The following is a 21,359-nucleotide window of genomic DNA, read 5'->3' on the forward strand; positions in this document are numbered from 1 at the left end:
ACCAATTGGGTGTCCTGCAAATTGCCCTCCATGCCCATTTTAGAGGCCAGTAACACATCAGGAGGTACTGCTAGCGGAGCTCTTCGCCCTCTTAATGGCGAGGGCAGTTGAGCCCATACCACCAGAGCCAACAGGGCGGGGATTTTACCCCAGGTACTTCCTGATTCCAAAGAGACCTATCCTAGACCTAAGGGCCTTGAACAAATTTCTAAAAAAAAGAAAAGTTCAGGATGGTTTCCCTGGACACCTTGATCCTACTTTTACAAAAGGGGGATTGACTATGTTCCCTCAATCTAAAGGATGCATACACTCACATCAAGATCTTCCCCAGTCACATAAAGTATCTCTGATTTGTGGTGGGAAAATAGCACTTCCAGTACTGGGTGTTGCCGTTCAGGCTAGCGTCAGCCCATGAGTCTTTACAAAATGCTTGGCCGTGGTGGCAGCGCACCTCTGCAGGCTGGGAGTGCATGTTTTCCCTTATCTGGATGATTGGCTGGTCAAGAGCATATATCAGGCATGGGCTGCTATGTCCATGCGCTGACCATCCCGGTGTTGGAGCCACTAGGGTGGCTCCAACTACCCAAAGTCCCATCTCAGCCAGTCACTTCAATTAGACTTCATAGGAGCCCTGCTAGACATGGGTCAGGCCAAGGCCTTCCTGCCTCATCAAAGGGCCGTCACCTTGACGACTTTCGCAGCAGAGATTCAGCAGAGCCAGCAGGTGTCAGCCTGGCACATGTTGAGGTTTTTGGGCCACATGGACGCAACCATCCATGTCACTCCTTGGCATTTTTACACATGTGCAGAGCTCAATGGACCCTGATGTCACAATGTCAACAGGCCACTCAGAACTTCCAGGATTGCATCCGAGTTTCCCCGTCTCTCTAGGACTCATTGTCCTGGTGGCGGGTACTTTCAAATCTGGAACAGGGGATCTCTTTTCGAAGTCCCCCTTCCCAAATTGTCCTAACCACAGATGTGTTTACCCTAGTATGGGGAGCTCATTTAGGTGGGCTCAGCTTCCAGGGTTTCTGGTCCACTGAGGAACACTCTTGTCAAATCAACTTCCTGGAGCTTCAGGTGATCAGGTACGCACTATGGACTTTCAGAGATTGGCTGTCCAACAAAGTTGTCCTGATCCAAACTGACAACCAGGTAGCCATATGGTATGTCAATAAGCAGGAAGGCACAGGATCGTACCTCCTGTGTCAGGAAGAGGTTCAGATTTGGTCTTGTGCCCTGTTCCATGGGATGATGTTCTGGGCCACGTACCTAGCAGGGACAGAGAACTTGGTAGCGGGCAGACTGAGTCTTGCCTTCAGACCCTCATGAGTAGTCCCTGGACCTGGGGGTAGCGAATCGGATATTCCGCCTCTGGAGGAGCCAAGACATAAATCTGTTAGTCTCCCCCTGCAACAGGAAGGTGCCTCGGTTCTGCTTCATGTACAGATCAGATGGCAAAACAGCCGCGGACACCTTTGTCCATCATTCTGGCAAGGGTCTTCTGAACGTGCATCCTTAGTGGCAATTCCCTTAGTGGGGAAGACTCTCTTGAAGCTTTGCGAGGACAAGGGGACTATGATCCTCTTAGCCCCTTATTGGCCAAGACAAGTCTGGTTTTTGCTCCTATGGGAGTTGTCCATCTGGAGACTAATTAGTCTGGGGACTTCCCCAGTTCTCATTACACAAAATCGAGGCAGATTGCGGCATCCCAATTTCTAGGCCCTGTCACTCACAGCCTGGATGTTGAGAGGTTAATCTTGCAACCTCTCAATCTTTCAGTTGTCACGGGTCCTGGTGGCTTCTAGAAAGCCTTCTACTAGAAGGTCCTACGGATTGAAGTGGAGGAGGTTTTCCATTTAATGTGAACAGAAGACCCTAGTTCCCTGTACGTACCTGGATCAGTCCAGACCGTGGGTTATGTCCCCATTCCAGCAGATGGAGTCAGCCCAAAGCTTCGAGGGGGCGTCACCATAAGTACTACTACCCCCTCTGCAGGAGTTCAGTATCTTCTGACTCCAGCAGATGCGAGTAGTGGAATCTGGGCTTGCTCCCGATTTCCTTGAAACTCTTTTGTTTCCCTTTGATTAGGGCTTTCTTCTCTGTGTTGTTAGTTTTGGTTTTGGATCAAGTTGTACTTTAGTTGAAAAAAAAAGAAAAAAAAAAAAAGGGTGAATTGGTTAATTGGGGAGGCGTGTCTTCTTTGTTGTGCCCTCTGCCTCCTTTTTCTTCGCTCTCAGCGCTGGTCTGTTTCTTTCCCGGGGTAAGTCGCTTTTTTGTTGTTTCCCTGGCTGTGCTTTTTCTTTGCAGCTAGATTGACTGTGACTGCCGGGGAGACCGGCCTCCTTCGCTTGCTCCCGCGGCCATCTTGCCGGCTCCTCGTGGGCAGCAGGGAGCAGGCAGAGCTATTTCGGCGGGCTGTGCGGCCAGGAAGGCCCCCCCGCGGCGCCGTTTGGGTTTTAGCGGCGGGTAGTGCGGGCCGTCCGGGCCCCCCCGCAGCGGCGCGCCGTCTCGCGGCCCCCCCCCGAGGCTGCCGAGTGTTTTTCATCGTCGGGGCTGTCTTTCGGCACGCTTGCCATGCCGCGGCCGTCGCGTTGCTCGGCCTGCGGCGAGCCAGGATCGCGCATTTCTAGGGAGGGCATCTGTGCTAGGTGCCTCCCAGGGGGGGAAGGCACGTCCGGGCCCTGCACTTATTTTTCAGCGTTCGCAGCCTTGCCCGGACGGCGTGGGCCGGCCCCTCCCCCATTCCTGGCGGGAACGGCGGCCATGTTACATGCGCTGCGCTCTGAAGGGGATCAGACGGAGCTGGAGGATGGGGATGCCCCGGAGGGCCCTCCCCCGATCCTATTACCGGAGGCAGCTACGGAGTTGGACTCACAGGGGCAGGGCCCTCCGGGGCCCCTACCCGCGGAGGTCACCCCGAGTAGGCCGGGGTTTTCCCCAGAGTTTATTCGGCTGATGCATACAGCGTACCTGCAGGAACTGGCGGCTCCCGTGGGGCCTCCACCCCCCAAGCTACCGCGGCCCTCGTCCTCCTCTCCGGCCCCCCCCCCCCTCCGGGGGGCGTGGGGGCCTCGCAGCTCCCCGTCCACGTCCGGCTCCCTGTGGGTTCGGGGGGCACTGGGTCGGACCCGGTTTCCCCAGGATCGGACCCTGCCGCTACGAGGCAAGGGGAGTCTACATCAGAGGGAGAGGATCCCCGCACGCTGCGCCTCTTCCAGCGGGAGGAGCTGGATGACTTAATCCCGCAAATCATTCAGGGGTTGGACCTCGATCCCCCGCCGGACCCGCCAGCTCCCGTCGCGCCGGCTGTAGTCACTTCTTCGAAGAAGGGAGATCCGGTGCTGGCAGCACTTCGTCCGCGGGCGCGGGCATTTCCCATTCACGAGTCGTTCCTGCAACTCCTCACCAGGGAATGGGATTCCCCGGAGGCGGCTCTGAAGGGCAGCCGTGCCATGGAGAGGCTGTACCCGCTGCCGGAAGATTTTCTGGATCTCATCAAGGTCCCTAGGGTGGACTCCGCGGTGACGGCGGTCACGAAGAGGACCACCATTCCGGTGACGGGCGGAGCGGCGTTAAGGGACACGCAGGATCGCAAGTTGGAAGTATTCCTCAAGCGGGTCTTCGAGGTCTCCGCAGTGGGGCTGCGGGCGGCGATGTGCAGCTCGCTTGCCCAGCGGGCTAGCCTTCTCTGGGTGCAGCTGCTGCTCACTTCTCAGGTGCTGCCACCCGAGGAGGCCGCGCAAGCGGATAGGCTGGAAGCCGCGGTGGCTTACGGGGCTGACGCCTCCTATGATCTCTTCAGGGTCCTCGCCCGTTCCATGGCCTCGGTGGTGGCGGCGCGTCGGCTCCTATGGCTACGCAACTGGGCGGCGGACACGTCCTCCAAGTCCAGCCTGGGTTCCCTTCCATTCAGGGGTAAGTTCCTATTTGGGGAGGATCTGGACCAGATCATCAAGTCGCTGGGGGAAAACGCGGTCCATCGCCTGCCGGAAGACAGATATCGCTCCACCAGGGCTTTCTCGTCCTCCCGGACCAGAGCCAGGGCGCAAAGACGCTACAGGAGTTACAGACCGGCGACAGCCCGACCTCCCCCCTCCAGGTCTCAGCCCTGGTCGCGCTCCTTTCGCGGGCGCCGCCCCGCGCGTCCCGCTTCCTCGGCGGGCCAACCTTCTCCCAAGTCCTCGCAATGATGTTCAGCTCACCCACTCCGCCGTCCCCAAAATTGGGGGGCGGCTAGCGTTCTTCTACGAGGAGTGGGCACGGATCACCTCGGATCAGTGGGTCTTGGATACCATAGGACACGGCTACGAGTTGGAGTTTGCCCGCGCTCCCAAGGGACGGTTCATTTTCTCCCCTTGCGGCTCAGCCATCAAGCGAAGGGCGGTCCAGCAGACGCTGGACAGGCTGTGGGAGATAGGCGCCATTGTATCCGTGCCCTCCGGAGAGGTGGGCTTGGGCCACTATTCCATCTACTTCGTCGTACCGAAGAAAGACGGGTCCTTCCGCCCCATACTGGACTTGAAGGAAGTCAACAAATCCCTTCGAGTGACCCGGTTCTGCATGGAAACGCTGCGTTCGGTGATCGCGGCGGTGCATCGAGGGGAGTTCCTGGCCTCCCTGGACCTGATGGAGGCCTATCTGCACATCCCCATCCGGCGGGAGCCTCATCGTCTCCTACGGTTCAAGATTCTGGACCAGCATTTCCAGTTTGTGGCGCTTCCGTTCGGATTGGCGACGGCCCCGCGCACCTTCACCAAGATAATGGTCGTCGTGGCGGCTGCTCTTCGGAAGGAGGGTATTCTAGTCCACCCCTACCTGGACGATTGGCTCATCAGAGCGAAGTCTTTTCGGCATGGACAGGCTGCTGTGGCCAGGGTGATAGAGTTTCTGCAGTCCCTGGGATGGGTGGTCAACTTCTCCAAGAGCTCCCTCGTGCCCTCGCAGCGCTTGGATTTCTTGGGGGCGACCTTCGACACCCGTCTGGGAGCGGTCTTCCTACGCCAGGACAAGGCGCAAGCCCTGCGGGAGCACATACAGCAGTTTTCTGCTTTACCAGCTCCCACCTCCTGGGACTATCTGCAGCTCCTGGGGGTCATGGGTTCCACCATCGACATGGTTCCTTGGGCTTTTGCGCACCTCCGACCTCTGCAACGAGCGCTCCTCTCCCGTTGGAAACCTCTTTCACAGGACTACCAGGTGATCCTTCCACTGCCCCAGATGGCCAGGAGCAGTCTGGCCTGGTGGATGGTCCCGGAGCATCTTGCTCGCGGCGTCTCCCTCGACCTGCCAAATTGGGTAGTGGTAACCACCGACGCCAGTCTCATAGGCTGGGGAGCAGTCTGCGACCGCAGCGCCACACAAGGAACGTGGTCCGCGGAAGAGGCGAAGTGGTCCATCAATCGTCTGGAGACCAGAGCGGTCAGGCTGGCGCTCCTCCACTTCCTTCCACTCCTTCGGAATCGGGAAGTCAGAATCTTATCGGACAACGCAACGACAGTGGCCTACATCAATCGACAGGGCGGCACTCGAAGTCCGCAGGTCGCGATCGAGGCCGCAATGCTGATGCAGTGGGCGGAGAGGCATATGGCCCGTCTGGCGGCCTCGCACATCGCGGGCGTGGACAACGTACAAGCGGATTTCCTCAGCCGTCAGCTGCTGGACCCCGGAGAGTGGTCCCTCTCCGACGAGGCCATGCAGTTGCTCGTACGGAGGTGGGGATCCCCCCACCTGGATCTCATGGCGACTGCACAAAATGCCAAGGCCCCTCGTTTCTTCAGTCGCCGAAGAGAGCGGGGGGCGGAGGGCGTCGATGCTCTCGCGCTCCCGTGGCCGGCCGATCTGCTCCTCTACGCGTTCCCCCCGTGGCCGCTGGTGGGAAGACTACTCCGCCGGATAGAGGCTCATCAGGGGACTGTAATCTTCGTCGCGCCAGAGTGGCCAAGACGTCCTTGGTTCGCGGACCTTCTCCTCCTGGTAATCGACGGACCCATTCGGCTGGGCCATCTTCCCCGCCTCCTCCACCAGGGTCCGGTATTTTTCGACCAGGCAGAACTCTTCTGTCTTGCGGCCTGGCTTTTGAGAGGCGCCGCCTCCGGCGACGGGGCTACCCGGAGGCGGTAGTGTCAACGCTGCTGCGTTCTCGGAAGACTTCCACGTCAGTGGCCTACGTGCGGGTCTGGAAAGTGTTCGAGCTGTGGTGTACCGGCCTGAACACAAGACCCACGGAGGCGTCGGTTCCACAGATCCTCCAGTTCCTACAAGTGGGAGTGGACAAGGGGCTCGCTTACAACTCCCTCCGGGTTCAAGTGGCCGCCCTTGGCTCCCTTCTGCGTGACGGAGGTTCTCTGTTACAACATCCAGACATCGTCCGTTTTCTCAAGGGGGCCAAACATTTGCGACCTCCATTGCGGGACCCTTGTCCCTCCTGGAGTCTCAATCTGGTACTTCGTTCCATGTCGGGACCTCCATTTGAACCGCTGAAGACTGCGACGATCAAGGATATCACTCTCAAGACTGTGTTTCTGGTGGCCATCTGCTCGGCTCGGCGGATTTCGGAGCTCCAGGCTCTGTCGTGTAGAGAGCCCTATCTCCGATTCTCCGACTCGGGCGTGTCTCTTCGTACTGAGCCCTCCTTCCTGCCGAAGGTGGTTTCTGCGTTCCATGTGAATCAGACGGTGGAACTGCCATCTTTCCCTCCGTCTGAGCCGAGATCTCTCCGTCTCCTGGATGTCAAGCGCACTCTGCGCATCTACCTGGAGGCTACGAATGATTTCCGGACTTCGGATCATCTCTTCGTCCTTTGGTCCGGGCCCCGGAAGGGTTCTCAGGCCTCGAAGACGACCATCGCCAGATGGCTGAAGGCCGGTATTGCCGCTTCCTACATTGGGGCGGGGCGGTCCCCGCCGCCCGGCATCGTAGCGCATTCTATCCGGTCGCAGGCAGCCTCCTGGGCGGAGACCCGCTCGGTCTCTTCGCAAGAAATCTGTAGGGCGGCCACCTGGAAATCCTTGCACACGTTCTCAAGACACTATCGCCTACACCTCGCTTCATCCGTCCATGGACATTTTGGCGAACAGGTTCTACGAGCGGGCCTCGCAGGACCCCACCCGGTCTAGGGAAGGTTGGGTACATCCCACGGTCTGGACTGATCCAGGTACGTACAGGGAAAAGAAAATTATTACTTACCTGCTAATTTTCGTTCCTGTAGTACCATGGATCAGTCCAGACGCCCACCGCACTTGGGTCTTCATCCTGCTCAGCTGTCTTTGGTGGCTGATTCGACTCAGCTGTTATATGGTAGTGTCTTTTCTACTGGTCTTCTCTCACGTGTTCCCTGTTTTCACTGTTTTGTGCCTGTTTTCTTAGGGGTCAACACGCGACGTGACCTCCCATCCGTTGGTGGGACGGTACTGTTTCTCTAGTTACAAATTCAGCGGCTTATTGTTGCCGTCTTGTTTAAACTTGATCCAATTCAGGGGTTTTCTGTTTCCTCGGGCTTTGATATTCTCGATACTGAACTCCTGCAGAGGGGGTAGTAGTACTTATGGTGATGCCCCCTCGAAGCTTTGGGCTGACTCCATCTGCTGGAATGGGGACATAACCCACGGTCTGGACTGATCCATGGTACTACAGGAACGAAAATTAGCAGGTAAATAATAATTTTCTTATCTGTTCACCTGCCCTACACAAAAACTGCTTGATTACCTTCTACACCTATCAGAAGCTGGCTTAAAAACCAATTTTATTAAAGTTCACCTGAGTGCAATTGACGCATACCTCCAGGGTGTAGATGGCACATCCATCTCTGTACAGCCTATAGTTTTTACACTTCATGCGGAGCCTGCTTCAGTTGAAGCCTCCACTAAGGCCTCCTGTTGTGTTCTGGGACCCCAACATGCTGTTAGCTCAGCTGATGAAAGCTCCTTTTGAGCCGCTGCTCATCTGTGACCTGAAATACCTGACCAGGAAGGTCATAATTTTGGTGGCAGTCACTTCAGTGCTCAGGGTCAGTGAGCTCCAGGCCTTACTAACTTTTATTCATCTTACACTAAGTTTTACCATGTCAGGGTGGTCTTGCATACACACCCTAAGTTCCTGCCTAAGGTGGTGACGGACTTCCATCTTAACCAGTCCATCATCAAGTCAACATTCTTTCCCAGGCCCCATTTGCACCAAGGTGAATGAGCACTGCACAGTTTGGACTGCAAGGAAGTCTTAGCCTTCTATCTGGCATGGACAGAAGCCCATAGACAGTCCACCCAACTTTTTATTTCTTTTGATAGGAATAGGTTGGGCATTGGTTTTGCCAAACAGACAGTATCCAATTGGATATCAGATCGCATATCCTTCTGTTATGCTCAGGAGGGCCTGCATTTTGGGGGTCATGTCAAGGCTCATTCTGTCAGAGCCGTGGTAGCATCGGTGGCCCACTTGCGAGCAGTTCCCATGGAGGAGATCTGCAGAGCTGCAACGTGGATTTCTGTCCACACATTCACATCTCACTATTGTCTAGATAGAGATAGCCGACGTGACAGTAGGTTCGGCCAGTCTGTCCTTCGGATCCTCTTTTGAGATGTAGAACACAACTCTCCCCGCCTAGGATCTGTTGTTTGGATTCAGGCTTTCTCACAGGACAAGCAGAATGGTTGTCCTCACAAATGGGTGACATCGAGGATGGAGCCCAACCACGGAAAACTCCCGTCAAAGTTTCAGGAACTTTGACTGGCCCCTACTGGGCATGCCCAGCACGGCACCAACCCTGCAGCCAGCAGGGGTCTCCCTTCAGTCTTCTTTTTTCCGCGTAGCAGTAGCCACGCGGTTAAGGAGCTCTTACCACATTCCTGACAGGAATACTTTAAACTAATTCTTGAAGAAAAATTTGCCCCTCAGGGGTCTCCCTTCTTCAAATTTTCCTCCGCGGGACTTCGGTAAGTTTTTGCCATAAGTTTTGGTCGGCTACCGTCGAGTTCGGCCCTCGAGGCCTGTTGGCAGTCGACCATCCCGCGGCTAAATTTTTGGCATACGGCCATGGCGTCGGGGTTCCGTCGGTGCCCGGACTGTACACGTACTATGACCATCACAGACCCACATAGAGTCTGTGTTTTGTGTTTAGGGAGTGAGCATGATGTCCTGACTTGCACCAAATGTGCCCTAATGACACCAAAAGGTCGCAAAGCCAGAATGGAGAAGATGGGACTCCTTTTCCATGCTCACACTCCGACGCCATCGATTGCATCGACGTCATCGGAACCGGAACCGTCGAAGTCTCATCATCATCGACAGCCTCCCGGTGACCGTCCGCCATCGACGACTTCACGGCCATCGACTCCTGTCCCTTCCCCCGAAGATCGAGGGGATCGGAAAGAGAAACATCGCCATCGACGTCATAAGTCTCGGACCGTCAAGGAATCGAAGTCATCGACCTCAGTACTGTCCGAGCCTCCTTCGAAGAAGTCTCGACCAGAAATGGCACCGTCCACTTCTGTCTCGCAGACACTGAGGCAACCCTCACCCCTTCGGGGTTTGGGGGCCGTGATTCCACCGGCGACGGTGGTCCCTCCGGCTCAGCCTCAGCCTCCCTCTCCCGTTGAGCCGGGTCTTGTTACCCAGGTCTCCGGGTAGAACTGGACCGGCTGGTCCAGGAGGCCATCGACAAAGCGATGCTACGGTTCCAGACTCCTCCGGCACCGAGAGTGGAACCGGTCACCGACCCGATTCCAGCAGCATTTCGGCGGGAACGCCCGCCATTTTGTTACCTCGGGGGGCTGCGGGTTCCGAGGTGGGCTCGGAAAGGGGGGAGGACGATCCCCCACCGCATCTCTCGCCACAACACAAGGTCCCTGATGGGGACAGACCTGGGGGGCTTAGGCCAGGCAGCAAGCCTCAGCTCCCGGAGGGGGATTCAGAGGAGGGCTCCTCGGATTCGTCATTTGGGTCAGACTTTGTTCTGTTGATGCACAGGGCGTTCAAGGCACGGCGCCTGGCACAGAAGAGACCCCATGATACCCCCTCCTCGGACCCCCCTGGGAGGCAGGGGAAGCGAGTTAGATACGGCCCGGCCCCGGGGGGCACGGGCAGCGCCCAACCTAGTCGTGCGAGGGCTGTCCGGGAGGGTCCCGGATTCTTCCACAGATACGGATGGGTCGGATGAGCGCCCAGATGACTCGGATGAACTGTCCCAGCCCCCGAGAGGGGTGGAGGGGGACGGAGATTTGTTATCCACTGGCTCTCGGGGGACCCATGGAACGGAAGGGGATGACCCGAAGGTGGTTAGTCTTTTTTGCAGGGACGAGCTGGGTCCCCTCATTCCAGAAATCCTGAAGGAGTTAAGTATTCCGGTTCCACAGGAAGAGTCCCGACTTGGGGACCACGGATCCAGTGGTATTGTGATTACGGGGTCCTCCCTTGGCCTTCCCATTACATTTTTCAGCATCAGATCTACTTTTTAAGGAATGGGATATCCCTGAGTTGGGAATCAAGGTGGCTAAGGCGATGGATAAGCTACATCCCCTACCAGAGGATACCTTAGAGTTGTTGAGGTTACCCAAGATTGATTCAGCAGTGGCAGCGGTCACAAAGAAGACCACTATTCCGGTGACAGGGGGTACTGCACTAAAGGATTTACAGGACCGGAAGCTGGAAGTGCAATTCAAGTTTCGGCCTTAGGTGTTCGGGCAGCGATTTGCAGTAGCTTTTCCTTGCGAGCTGGTCTCCGCTGGGCTCAGCAGTTGCTGGCCAACGAATCTCTATCTCCCGAGGAAGCGCGCCAGGTGCGTCATTTGGAGGTGGTGATTGCCTACAGTGCAGACGCCTTTTATGATTTGCTTCCTACCTCGGCCAGGACCATGGTTTCCGCGGTCTCCGCGAGGCGTCTGCTGTGGCTTCGTCATTGGTCAGCGGACGTGACATCGAAGGCCCGGTTAGGCTCGTTACCCTTTAAGGGCAAGTTGTTGTTCGGCAAGGAATTGCAGGATCTTATCGAGTCTCTGGGTGAGAACAAGGTTTATCGCTTGCCAGAGGACAGACCAAGGACCAGGGGAGGTCCGGCCTCTCGGACTCGTTTTCGCAGTGGGTGCCGGCCTCGGTCTTCTCGAGGATCGTGTCCTCCTATCGTCACAGTGCCAACAGGCAACAGGCTTATTCGCAGTCCTTTCGCGGGTGCCGGTTCAGTCGCCCGGGATCCGGTCCGAGTGTGCAGGGGGGCAAGCCTGCACAATGATGGACGGCCGGTTCATTCCTCCGTCCCGAAAGTTGGGGGCAGGCTGACCCAGTTTTACGGGGAATGGATCAGGATCACGTCGGATCAGTGGGTCTTAGATGAGATAAGTCACGGCTACGCGTTAGATTTTTTTCGACGTCCGCGCCCGTGTTTTCTGGTATCGCCTTGCGGGTTTTTGGACAAACGCCGGGCGGTACGGGCGACGCTGGGCTGCCTCCAGGAGCTCTGCACAATTGTTCCAGTCCCACACAACGAGCTCCGCAGGGGCCGTTATTCCATTTACTTCGTGGTGCCCAAAAAGGAAGAAACTTTTCATCCGATCCTAGATCTAAAAAGTGTCAACCGCTGTCTGCGGCTCCCGCGGTTTCGCATGGAAACTTTGCGCTCCGTGATCGCGTCCGTCAGACAGGGGGAGTTTTTGGCATCTCTGGATCTCACGGAAGCGTATCTTCACATCAGTATCCGAGCAGAGTACCAGCAGTTCCTTCGGTTTGCCATGCTGGGGACAGCATTTTCAGTTCGGGTGCTCCCGTTCGGCCTGGCGACAGCCCCTCGAACTTCATCACCAAAATTATGGTGGTGGTTAGCAGCACAGCTTTGCAGGGAAGGTCTACTGGTACACCCATATCTGGACGATTGGCTGATTCGCGCCAAGTCGGAGTCTCTTGTCGAGCGGCAGTGCAACGGGTGCTTCAATTGTTGCACAATCTCGGCTGGATAATCAATGTGTCCAAGAGTCAGCTAGTGCCGTTGCAATCGCTGGAGTTTTTGGGAGCATCGTTTGACACCTGTTGGGGCTGGGTGTCCCTGACGCAGGAGCGAATGTTCAAATTGCAGGCACAAATTCGAAGATTGTTGGCCAAACCGGAACCGATAGTCTGGGACTATTTACAGGTCTTGGGGTCAATGGCTTCCACGCTGGAGTTGGTTCCTTGGGCTTTCGCTCATATGAGGCCTTTACAGTCTGCGTTGCTCTCCCGCTGGAACCCCATTTCAGAGGAATTTCGTCTCCCGTTGCTGCTGACCCTGGCTGCTCGGGACAGCATGGATTGGTGGTTGTGTCCAAACAACTTGAGTCGCAGAGTGCCTCTAGAGATCCCGTCTTGGACGATAGTTACGACAGATGCCAGTCTGTATGGCTGGGGAGCTGTCTGTCTACGGAAGTCGGTGCAGGGGCAATGGTCCTCGCAGGAAGCAGAATGGTCCATCAATCGCCTAGAGACCAGAGCGGTTCGCCTAGCTCTGCAGGCTTTTCTTCCGCTGGTTCGTGGAAAGGCCGTCAGGATTCTCTCGGACAATGCGACCACAGTGGCTTACATCAATCATCAAGGCGGAACCAGGAGTCAGTCGGTCGCGGCCGAAGCCCGACTCTTAATGGCATGGGCAGAAGAACATCTGGACAGCATAGCGGCCTCCCACATCGCTGGGGTGGAGAATCTTCATGCAGATTTTCTCAGTCGCAATCGCCTAGACCCCGGAGAGTGGGAGCTCGCGGAAGAGGCGTATCGTCTCATTTGTCTTCGCTGGGGGTCCCCTGCCGTCGACCTGATGGCAACTTTCAAGAATGCAAAAGCTCCGTGGTTCTTTGCTCGCCGCAGGGAGACGGCTGCAGAAGGCGTGGATGCCCTGGCATTGCCATGGCCGACGGATGTGCTTCTTTATGTGTTTCCTCCCTGCCCTCTCATCGGCAGGGTGTTGAGGCGGATCGAGTTGCACCCGGCAGAAGTGGTGCTCGTCGCTCCCGAATGGCCTCGTCGCCTGTGGTTTGTGGATTTGCTGAATCTGTCGGTGGAGGAGCCCCTTCGCTTCCCGTATGTTCCGGATCTCCTACATCAGGGGCCCGTTTGTTTCGACCAGGTAGACCGCTTCTGTCTAGCGGCATGGCTTTTGAGAGGAGAAGGCTGAAGTCCAGAGGTTATTCGGATGCCGTTATAACCACCCTCCTAAGGTCCCGCAAAGCTTCTACGTCTTTAGCTTACATCCGGGTTTGGAGGCTGTTTGAGACGTGGTGTTTGGCGCGCGAGGTGGGGCCTCCTCACGCGTCTGTGCCCGAGGTTTTACGATTTCTCCAGGATGGTTTGGCAAAAGGTCTCTCATGTAGTTCTTTACGGGTTCAGGTAGCGGCTCTGGCGTCGTTGCGAGGACGGGTCAACGGGGTGCCTTTGTCATCGCATCCGGATGTAGTCCGTTTTTCTTCAAGGTGCAAAGCATTTACAACCGCCGTTGCGTAAGCCTTGTCCTTCCTGGAATCTGAATTTGGTATTGAAGGAGTTGTGCGGGGCTCCATTCGAGCCCCTTCGCAGAGCTACCTTGAAGGATTTGACGCTCAAGGTGGTCTTCTTGGTAGCCATGGTATCGGTGCGACGGATATCCGAGCTGCAAACTCTGTCTTGTCGGGAGCCTTTCTTGCAAATATCGGAATCGGGAGTCTCTCTTCAGATGGTTCCTTCATTTCTTCCGAAGGTGGTATCTGACTTTCATCTCAGTCAGACAGTGGAACTGCCTTCGTTTGCGGCTTTGGATAGGGCAGATCCTTTGTCTAAGGATTTGCGCAGGTTGGATGTACGTCGCGCTTTGTTGCATTACCTGGAAGTTACGAATGCTTTCAGGGTTTCCGACCATCTGTTGTGCTTTGGAGCGGACCTTGTCAGGGTAATGCGGCTTCCAAAACTACGATTGCTTGTTGGTTAAAGGAGGCTATCAGTTATGCATATTTGTTGCAGGGTAAAGCATTGCCAATTGGTCTCAAGGCACATTCTACGCGTTCCCAGGCTGCGTCCTGGGCGGAATGCCATCATATATCCCCGGAGGAGATTTGTAGAGCAGCGACCTGGAAGTCTTTACATACGTTCAGCAGACATTATCGCCTGGATGTTAAGAATCCAGGCAGCGGAGATTTTGGTGCAGGGGTGCTCAGAGTGGGACTCTCCGGAGCCCATCCCATTTGAGGCAGCTCTGGTACATCCCAGGAGTCTGGACTGATCCGGGTACGTACAGGGAAAAGAAAATTAGGTCTTACCTTTGATAATTTTCGTTCCTGTAGTACCACGGATCAGTCCAGAGTCCCGCCCATTTATTCTGCAATGAAGGAGGATAGTCTGTGCTGTTTTTTCCTCTGAGGCTAAGGTCATAATTGTATGTCTTGTTATCGTTGGCTCGGGTTCCGTTCCCTTTGGGGGGGGTTGTTGAGCCGGTTATGGGTTGTTAGGTTACTGTCTATAGTAGTTTGGTCTGTTAGTGGGAATTCATCCTGCTTTGACATTAAGTAATACTGCCAGACTGTAGGTGGCACCAGCCTATATAAGGCGGAGTTTTGTTTGTAAACTTCTGTCTCCATCTGCTAGAGGGGGTGCAAAACCCAGGAGTCTGGACTGATCCATGGTACTACAGGAACGAAAATTATCAAAGGTAAGACCTAATTTTCTTTTATGACTCTGTGCAAATACCATTCCCCCTCTAGTAAAGAGAGAGGTAAGTTGTATTCTGACACCAAATGTTACCAGCGCAGAGGAAGAGAGAAATAACTTCCATGCTTTGGCACCGAAAATTAGACATGGTGAAAGACGGGAGGTCCTCCAAGGTATATGGTGCAGAGAAGAGATAGATGTGGGAATTGATGTTAACCATGCAGTCTTTTTTGGCGCAGACAGTAAGCTGGCACCATTGATTAGCATAGGTACTGGTGCCTCATTAGTTCACAAATTTTCTTGGATCTGTTTTTTTCTTCAGTGTTGAGCAGTCCAAAAAGACTAGAATAATTCTACTCCTCTGTCAAAAGCAGAAGAGATTTCACCACTTAGAATAGCAATTCTAGTCCCAGAATCAGATGGTTCCTCTCTGGTGGTTCCTCCTACTCCAATGGATTGACATTCCTTTCTGAAAAAGATGTAGGAAGACTTTGTAAAGAACTATTTTACTAATGTGTTGAAGTTGCTTCCTCCTCCATTAGAGGAAGTGAACCTTATTTTGGACACCATAGCTTTGAGGTTGGATATTCAGTCCACTGTTCCACCTTATCAGTGCAGGGATGAAATAGTACAAGTCCCTTTTGAATCACAAAGCTCTTCTCTTCCCAAAGATAAGATAGCTCTGGAAGTTCCTCCTATTGAACTGTCTGATTCCCAAGAAAGTGCAGATCTTAACAATGCCTTGTCTCTCTTTCTGTTAAGAGGACAAACGGTCCACAGGTCTTCCATCTAATCCTCTCCTCAGCAGCCTAGAAGAATATTTCCTCCTGAGGACATGTCTTACCTCACCTCACGTTTGTACAGAAAATGTCTAATGAAATTCCTTTCAGTTTACAAAAAGAATCAGAATTTAGGGACAATATCTTTGGCTTGCTAAAGTACATTCATGCACTTAGGCAGGTTGTGGCTGCTTCAAGCCAGAATGTGGTAAACACCTTAATCTATTATTCCTGTATCAGGGAAGTTGGATCTTAAATACAAAGTTCAGCTATCTCTGGGGCATGATAAAGTTGAGCTTCCCCATTGCTATGGAGTAGTAGGATCAACCTTAAATAATAATAAAAAAAAAAAAAGCATGTCAAAATGGATTTGAACACTTCTGCTGGCAAAGATACCAAGATATTGGAAAATATGGCAAAGAAAGACTTTCAAGTGCAGTGCTAAGCTCCAGAATAGTAGCTCATCAGCTGTATATGATTCAGTGTATGCATGCTTACCTACAGTAATAAGTTTCCAGCAGAAGCACTTCCAATAGATAAAATGAGCCACATTACTCCTGCCATTCAGGAAGACTGTGGAAAACATCTAGTAAAACTCTTTAGAAATCTTATTCATCCATTCTTCTTACCCTGAGCATGCTTCAATCTCTGGGATTTCTAATCAATCTGCAAAAATCCAACATGAAGACATCTCGTGTAATCGACTTCATAGAGACTCATTTGAACACAGCTCGGGGAACATTTCTGCCTCAACAGAGAGCAGAGAAATTATCAGAACTAATTTAAAAACATAAGAACATAGGAAAATGCCATACTGGGTCAGACCAAGGGTCCATCAAGCCGAGCATCCTGTTTCCAACAGTGGCCAATCCAGGCCATAAGAACCTGGCAAGTACCCAAAAACTAAGTCTATTCCATGTAACCATTGCTAATGGCAGTGGCTATTCTCTAAGTGAACTTAATAGCAGGTAATGGACTTCTCCTCCAAGAACTTATCCAATTCTTTTTTAAACACAGCTATATTAACTGCACTAACCACATCCTCCGGCAACAAATTCCAGAGTCTAATTGTGCGTTGAGTAAAAAAGAACTTTCTCCGATTAGTTTTAAATGTGCCCCATGCTAACTTCATGGAGTGCCCCCTAGTCTTTCTACTATCCGAAAGAGTAAATAACCGATTCACATCTACCCGTTCTAGACCTCTCATGATTTTAAACACCTCTATCATATCCCCCCTCAGTCGTCTCTTCTCCAGGCTGAAAAGTCCTAACCTCTTAGTCTTTCCTCATAGGGGAGTTGTTCCATTCCCCTTATCATTTTGGTAGCCCTTCTCTGTACCTTCTCCATCGCAATTATATCTTTTTTGAGATGCGGCGACCAGAATTGTACACAATATTCAAGGTGCGGTCTCACCATGGAGCGATACAGAGGCATTATGACATTTTCCATTTTATTCACCATTCCTTTTCTAATAATTCCCAACATTCTGTTTGCTTTTTTGACTGCCGCAGCACACTGAAACCGACGATTTCAATGTGTTATCCACTATGACACCTAGATCTCTTTCTTGGGTTGTAGCACCTAATATGGAACCCAACATTGTGTAATTATAGCACGGGTTATTTTTCCCTATATGCATCACCTTGCACTTATCCATTTACTATTATATGCATCACCTTGCACTTATCCATTTACTATTACTACTACAAATTTTCTATAGCGCTACACGATATATGCAGCACTGTACAAACATACAAAAAGACAGTTCCTGCTCAATAAAGCTTACAATCTAATAAGACAAACATACAGGACAAGAGACTTGGGGTATAAAGGAAGACAATGGTTAAAAAGAAAAGAAAGCTAGTTAATAAGACTAAAAGCAGACAATCAGGCGGTTTCAAAAAGGTGGGTCTTTAGATGGGATTTAAACATTTAATCCTGTGCATCAGAGTCAAAGGCAAGTATTTGCCTTCCTTTTCATGAAGATGTTAAGTTAAACGGCAGCAAAAGTCCCTAAAGCTTTCACACATCTTCATGTGAGGCAGGCTTAGTGGGAGCTAAAGTTTCAATGGAACCAATATCTGCAACTGTTAGACAAAGTGAAAATATCCAATGCTCTCATCAAATCTCAAGATACTATGCACCAAACAAGTATATTCACTAGGATATTATTACTCAATAAATCCCAACTCCAAAAATATCCCTATTGACCCGATGCTTATATCAATTTATTTATTATTTCTAGCAGTTATTCACTATTGGGAAAAATTACTCCCTTTTGTGTGGTATTACGAATCAATTTAAATATATTTCTTATTCAAAACACCAAAAAAACTTTTTAAGGAAAGGGTGGAAAGTTTCATATGTTTTTCAATGTCATTACCACCATGTAATGTACTGCTTTTAATCATTAACAAGCCACCTCCTTCCTGATATTTTTGATTGTTTATATAAGACGTGTGCCAAAGGGATTTATTTAAAAAACATTTTTTTACTATTTATTTTACCAATATTATATCTCTTGTCCTTTTAACGGCTAAAAATAGCTGGCTTGTCTTCAAATTTTCCTTACTTTACTTCATGAACTTGTAGCGAAAGCCGCAGAAAAAAACGCTAAAAAGTTCATGGACTTGTAAATCCGACTTTCTTGTAAACCAGGTACATCTCCTGAGGAAAGATCCTTTCTTCTTCTGCTGCTGTTGGGACAAAACCTTTTTTTTTGTTTGTGTTTAAAGTTTTTGTACAACAAAACTGATGCAAATATATGGCCATATATGTGTTGTATCCTGGACATGTTGTTATTGTTTATGTATTCACTCGAACTAAAAGAAAGAGAATATGCAGATATATTATTCATTATTTTACTGGTTTTCATTTTTTAGGTTAGTTGTAATATAGACTGTATACAACAGAGTAAAGAATTATGTTTTTAATTTTGGTGAAGCATAGATACAGTTTTCAGCTTTACTTAAGCACTTCTAGAATTTTCAACAAAGAAAATATTTTGTTTTTGTTTCACAGGAAATATGAAGACAGTTCAGAAAGTACAGAAGAAAGAGGAAAGGATAAGGACCCGCTCTTAAATCTAGATGCAACTCCAAATTATAAAGCACTGCTCAAGGTACACTGCAATAGACCTGCAAGTTGAGTAACCATGGGCCCGATATTGAAAGAGCAAAGAGCGTTTTGAGCTGGATAAGTCGCTTATCCAGCTATCTTTTAGCAAGCCAATTTGTGAGCAGGCAGTGGGCAGATCAGGGTGGCTCTATGTATCTGGTTAACTTAACCAGATAAGTAGCAATATTCTTTCTTATCCAGTTAAGTTAATCAGTTAAGTTAGATCAATCATAGAGCGGATTTAGCTTAGCCGGATAAGTCATATCCGATAAGTTACTTAACCGGCCAGCATTGAATATCAGGCCACAAGTATATATGGGAGAAATGCTTTGCAGGCTGATATAAATGCTTTTAATCCTTGTGTATTTAGTCTTACCAGGACCAACTGAGAGAATGGAAGACCAAGAATGAACAGCTTTTGCGTGAAAATGGAAATCTGATGAAAGAACTAGAAATAAGGTGAGAAGACACTCAAAAGCTTTCCTAGAAGCAGGCTTAAAAATTTCACCCACTTTATTCTACTCTCTTGATAAGATTTGGCCTTCAAAAGTCATTTACAAGGATAAAATAGTATCTACCAGTATAATAAAATTACCTTGGGGCTGAGAGGTTGTTTAGTTGTGAACTACAAGGCAGAATAGCTGAGTTTTTTACATCAAGGAGGCGAAGTGACTTAGCCAGATTTACATAGGGAATGCCCCTATGTAAATCTGGCTAAGTCACTTCGCCTCCTTTATTTATTTAACCATTCATCCATCAGTATTTGATTACTTGCCATATCAGAATATTCATCATAGTGAGATAAAATAAAACTGTTCCTTTTGGAAGCTGTTATGCAGATCAGACACAAGGTGGTAGCAATAGTTGCCACCCTAGAGGTGACAGAGTAAGTGTTTCTGATAAGTTGTTTGAAGGAATAGTGGGACCTTGTGTGAAAAGTTTTGTATAAAACATAATTATTCTTCATGTAATTAACCTTTCAACCAGGGGGGGGGGGAGGTTACACTTAACCAGGACCCCGAGATATTTTAAAATTTATTTTTCGGTATACATTTTTATTCTGCACATCCAGTAAAACTTTCTCTATGTGGATTACAATAAAACATACAATTCCTAAAAAATAGACATGGTTTGATGGGCCAAAGCCAACATGGATTTACCAAAGGGAAGTCTTGCTTCAGAAATCTCCTACTTCCCTGTATGTACCAGGATCAGTCCAGATGGTGGGTTATGTCCCCCATCCAGCAGATGGAGTCAGACAAGGCTTCGAAGGGTGTTAGCATATAAGCCAGTGCACCCTCTGCAGGAGTTCAGTATCTTTCTGACTCCAGCAGATAGGAGTAGGGGAACCTGTCGCTTCCCCTGTGTGAAGACTAAGTTTCTTCAATTCTTTTTCTTTGGTGAAGGGTGGATCAAGTTAGTAAAAAAAAACAACAAACAGTTTCAATTGTTCTCAGTATTGGGACTTGCAGGTTGTGGCTTGCAGGCTGAGCTGCCTACTTTCCCTTCTCTCCTCCTATTCTTTATCTCATTCCTCCATTGGGGTAAGTGTGCCTGTTGCATTTTGTTCGGTTTTCTACCCTAGTTTCTTTTTCTAGCTTTGGTGCTGCGTTGTCTGGATCGGTGGAAGCTGATGGTGCCAGCCTCTCCCCGTTTTGCCGACTTCTGCCCCGCAGCCCCGAGACGTCTTCTTTCCCCAGGGCCGCTGCAGCAGGGAGGGGAGATTCCCCTGCTACCGTCCAGGGCATTTGCGGGTAGTGGAGGCTTGTTTTCTGCCCCCCCCTCGGGCCCCGCCGAATTTCTCGTCAGAGTTTATTGTGCTCATGCACAATGCATATCTACAGCACCTGGAAGCTCCCAGGGCACCCACCCCGGGCCCACCCCCCGCCAAGGCACCCCGTGTAACGGACGTGCCGCATGAGACCCCAGACATAACGGGGGGGGGGGCACCAGGGGCCCCCCATGGGGCCCCCAGAGTTCATTTTGCACCGCCCTCGCTGGGAGGGGCGGGTGCTCGCCCGGATCGGGGGGGAATCCCCCAGGTCTTCTGGATGCTACTCTCTCAGAGGCCCAGCTGGAAGGGGATGACTCGCGAGTACTCCGCATATTCTGGAGAGAGGAACTCGACGATCTCATCCCCAGATCCTTCAGGAGCTGGACCTGGATCCTCCACCAGAACCACCGGCACCCGTTGCTCCAGTCATCGCCTCGTCAACCAAGAAGGGGGATCTGGTCCTGGCTGGCCTGCGTCCCCTGTCCCAGGCTTTCCCTACACATTCCACCTTTCTACAGCTCTTGGCTAGGGAATGGGATACTCCCGAATCCTCCTTGAAGGTCGGAAGAGCAATGGAGAAGCTTTATCCACTCCCGGAGGACTTCCTGGAGTTGGTCAAGGTCCCAAAGGAGGTGTCGGCGGTCACCAAGAGGACAACTATCCCGGTTACGGGTGGCACGGTTTTGCGGGACGTCCAGGACAGGAAGTTGGAAATTTACCTTAAGGATAGTCTTTGAGGTCTCGGCGCTGGATATGCGCGTGGCTATGTGTGGCTCTCTCGCGTAGAGGGCAAGTCTCCGCTGGGTTCAGCAGCTACTTACATCACAAGACTTGCCACCCGAGGAAGCCACCCAGGCTGACCGTCTAGAGTCCGACATAGCGTCTCCTGTGGCTCCGCAACTGGGCGGCGGATTCTTCCTCCAAGTCCAGCCTGGGCTCCCTCCCCTTCAAGGGCAGGTTCCTCTTTGGTGAGGATCTAGACCAGATCATCAAGTCTCTGGGAGAGAACGCGGTCCAACGCTTGCCCAAGGACCGTCAGCATACCTTCAGGTCCTTTA

The 21,359-nt window shown here is 51.5% G+C and overlaps 1 protein-coding gene across 1 annotated transcript in view; it reads left to right on the forward strand.

Moving 5' to 3' along the window:
• The window catches only part of CEP70 (centrosomal protein 70), a 188,570-nt gene that overhangs the window by 70,114 nt on the left and 97,097 nt on the right, over nucleotides 1-21,359 (forward strand). Inside the window, exons 9-10 of the mRNA XM_029605309.1 lie at nucleotides 18,432-18,531; nucleotides 18,898-18,986. Coding sequence (XP_029461169.1) covers nucleotides 18,432-18,531; nucleotides 18,898-18,986 — 189 coding nt within the window. The remainder of the gene's footprint in view (nucleotides 1-18,431; nucleotides 18,532-18,897; nucleotides 18,987-21,359) is intronic.

This window comes from Rhinatrema bivittatum, chromosome 6 (genome assembly GCF_901001135.1).
Source record: "Rhinatrema bivittatum chromosome 6, aRhiBiv1.1, whole genome shotgun sequence".
Classification (NCBI taxonomy): Eukaryota; Metazoa; Chordata; class Amphibia; order Gymnophiona; family Rhinatrematidae; genus Rhinatrema; species Rhinatrema bivittatum.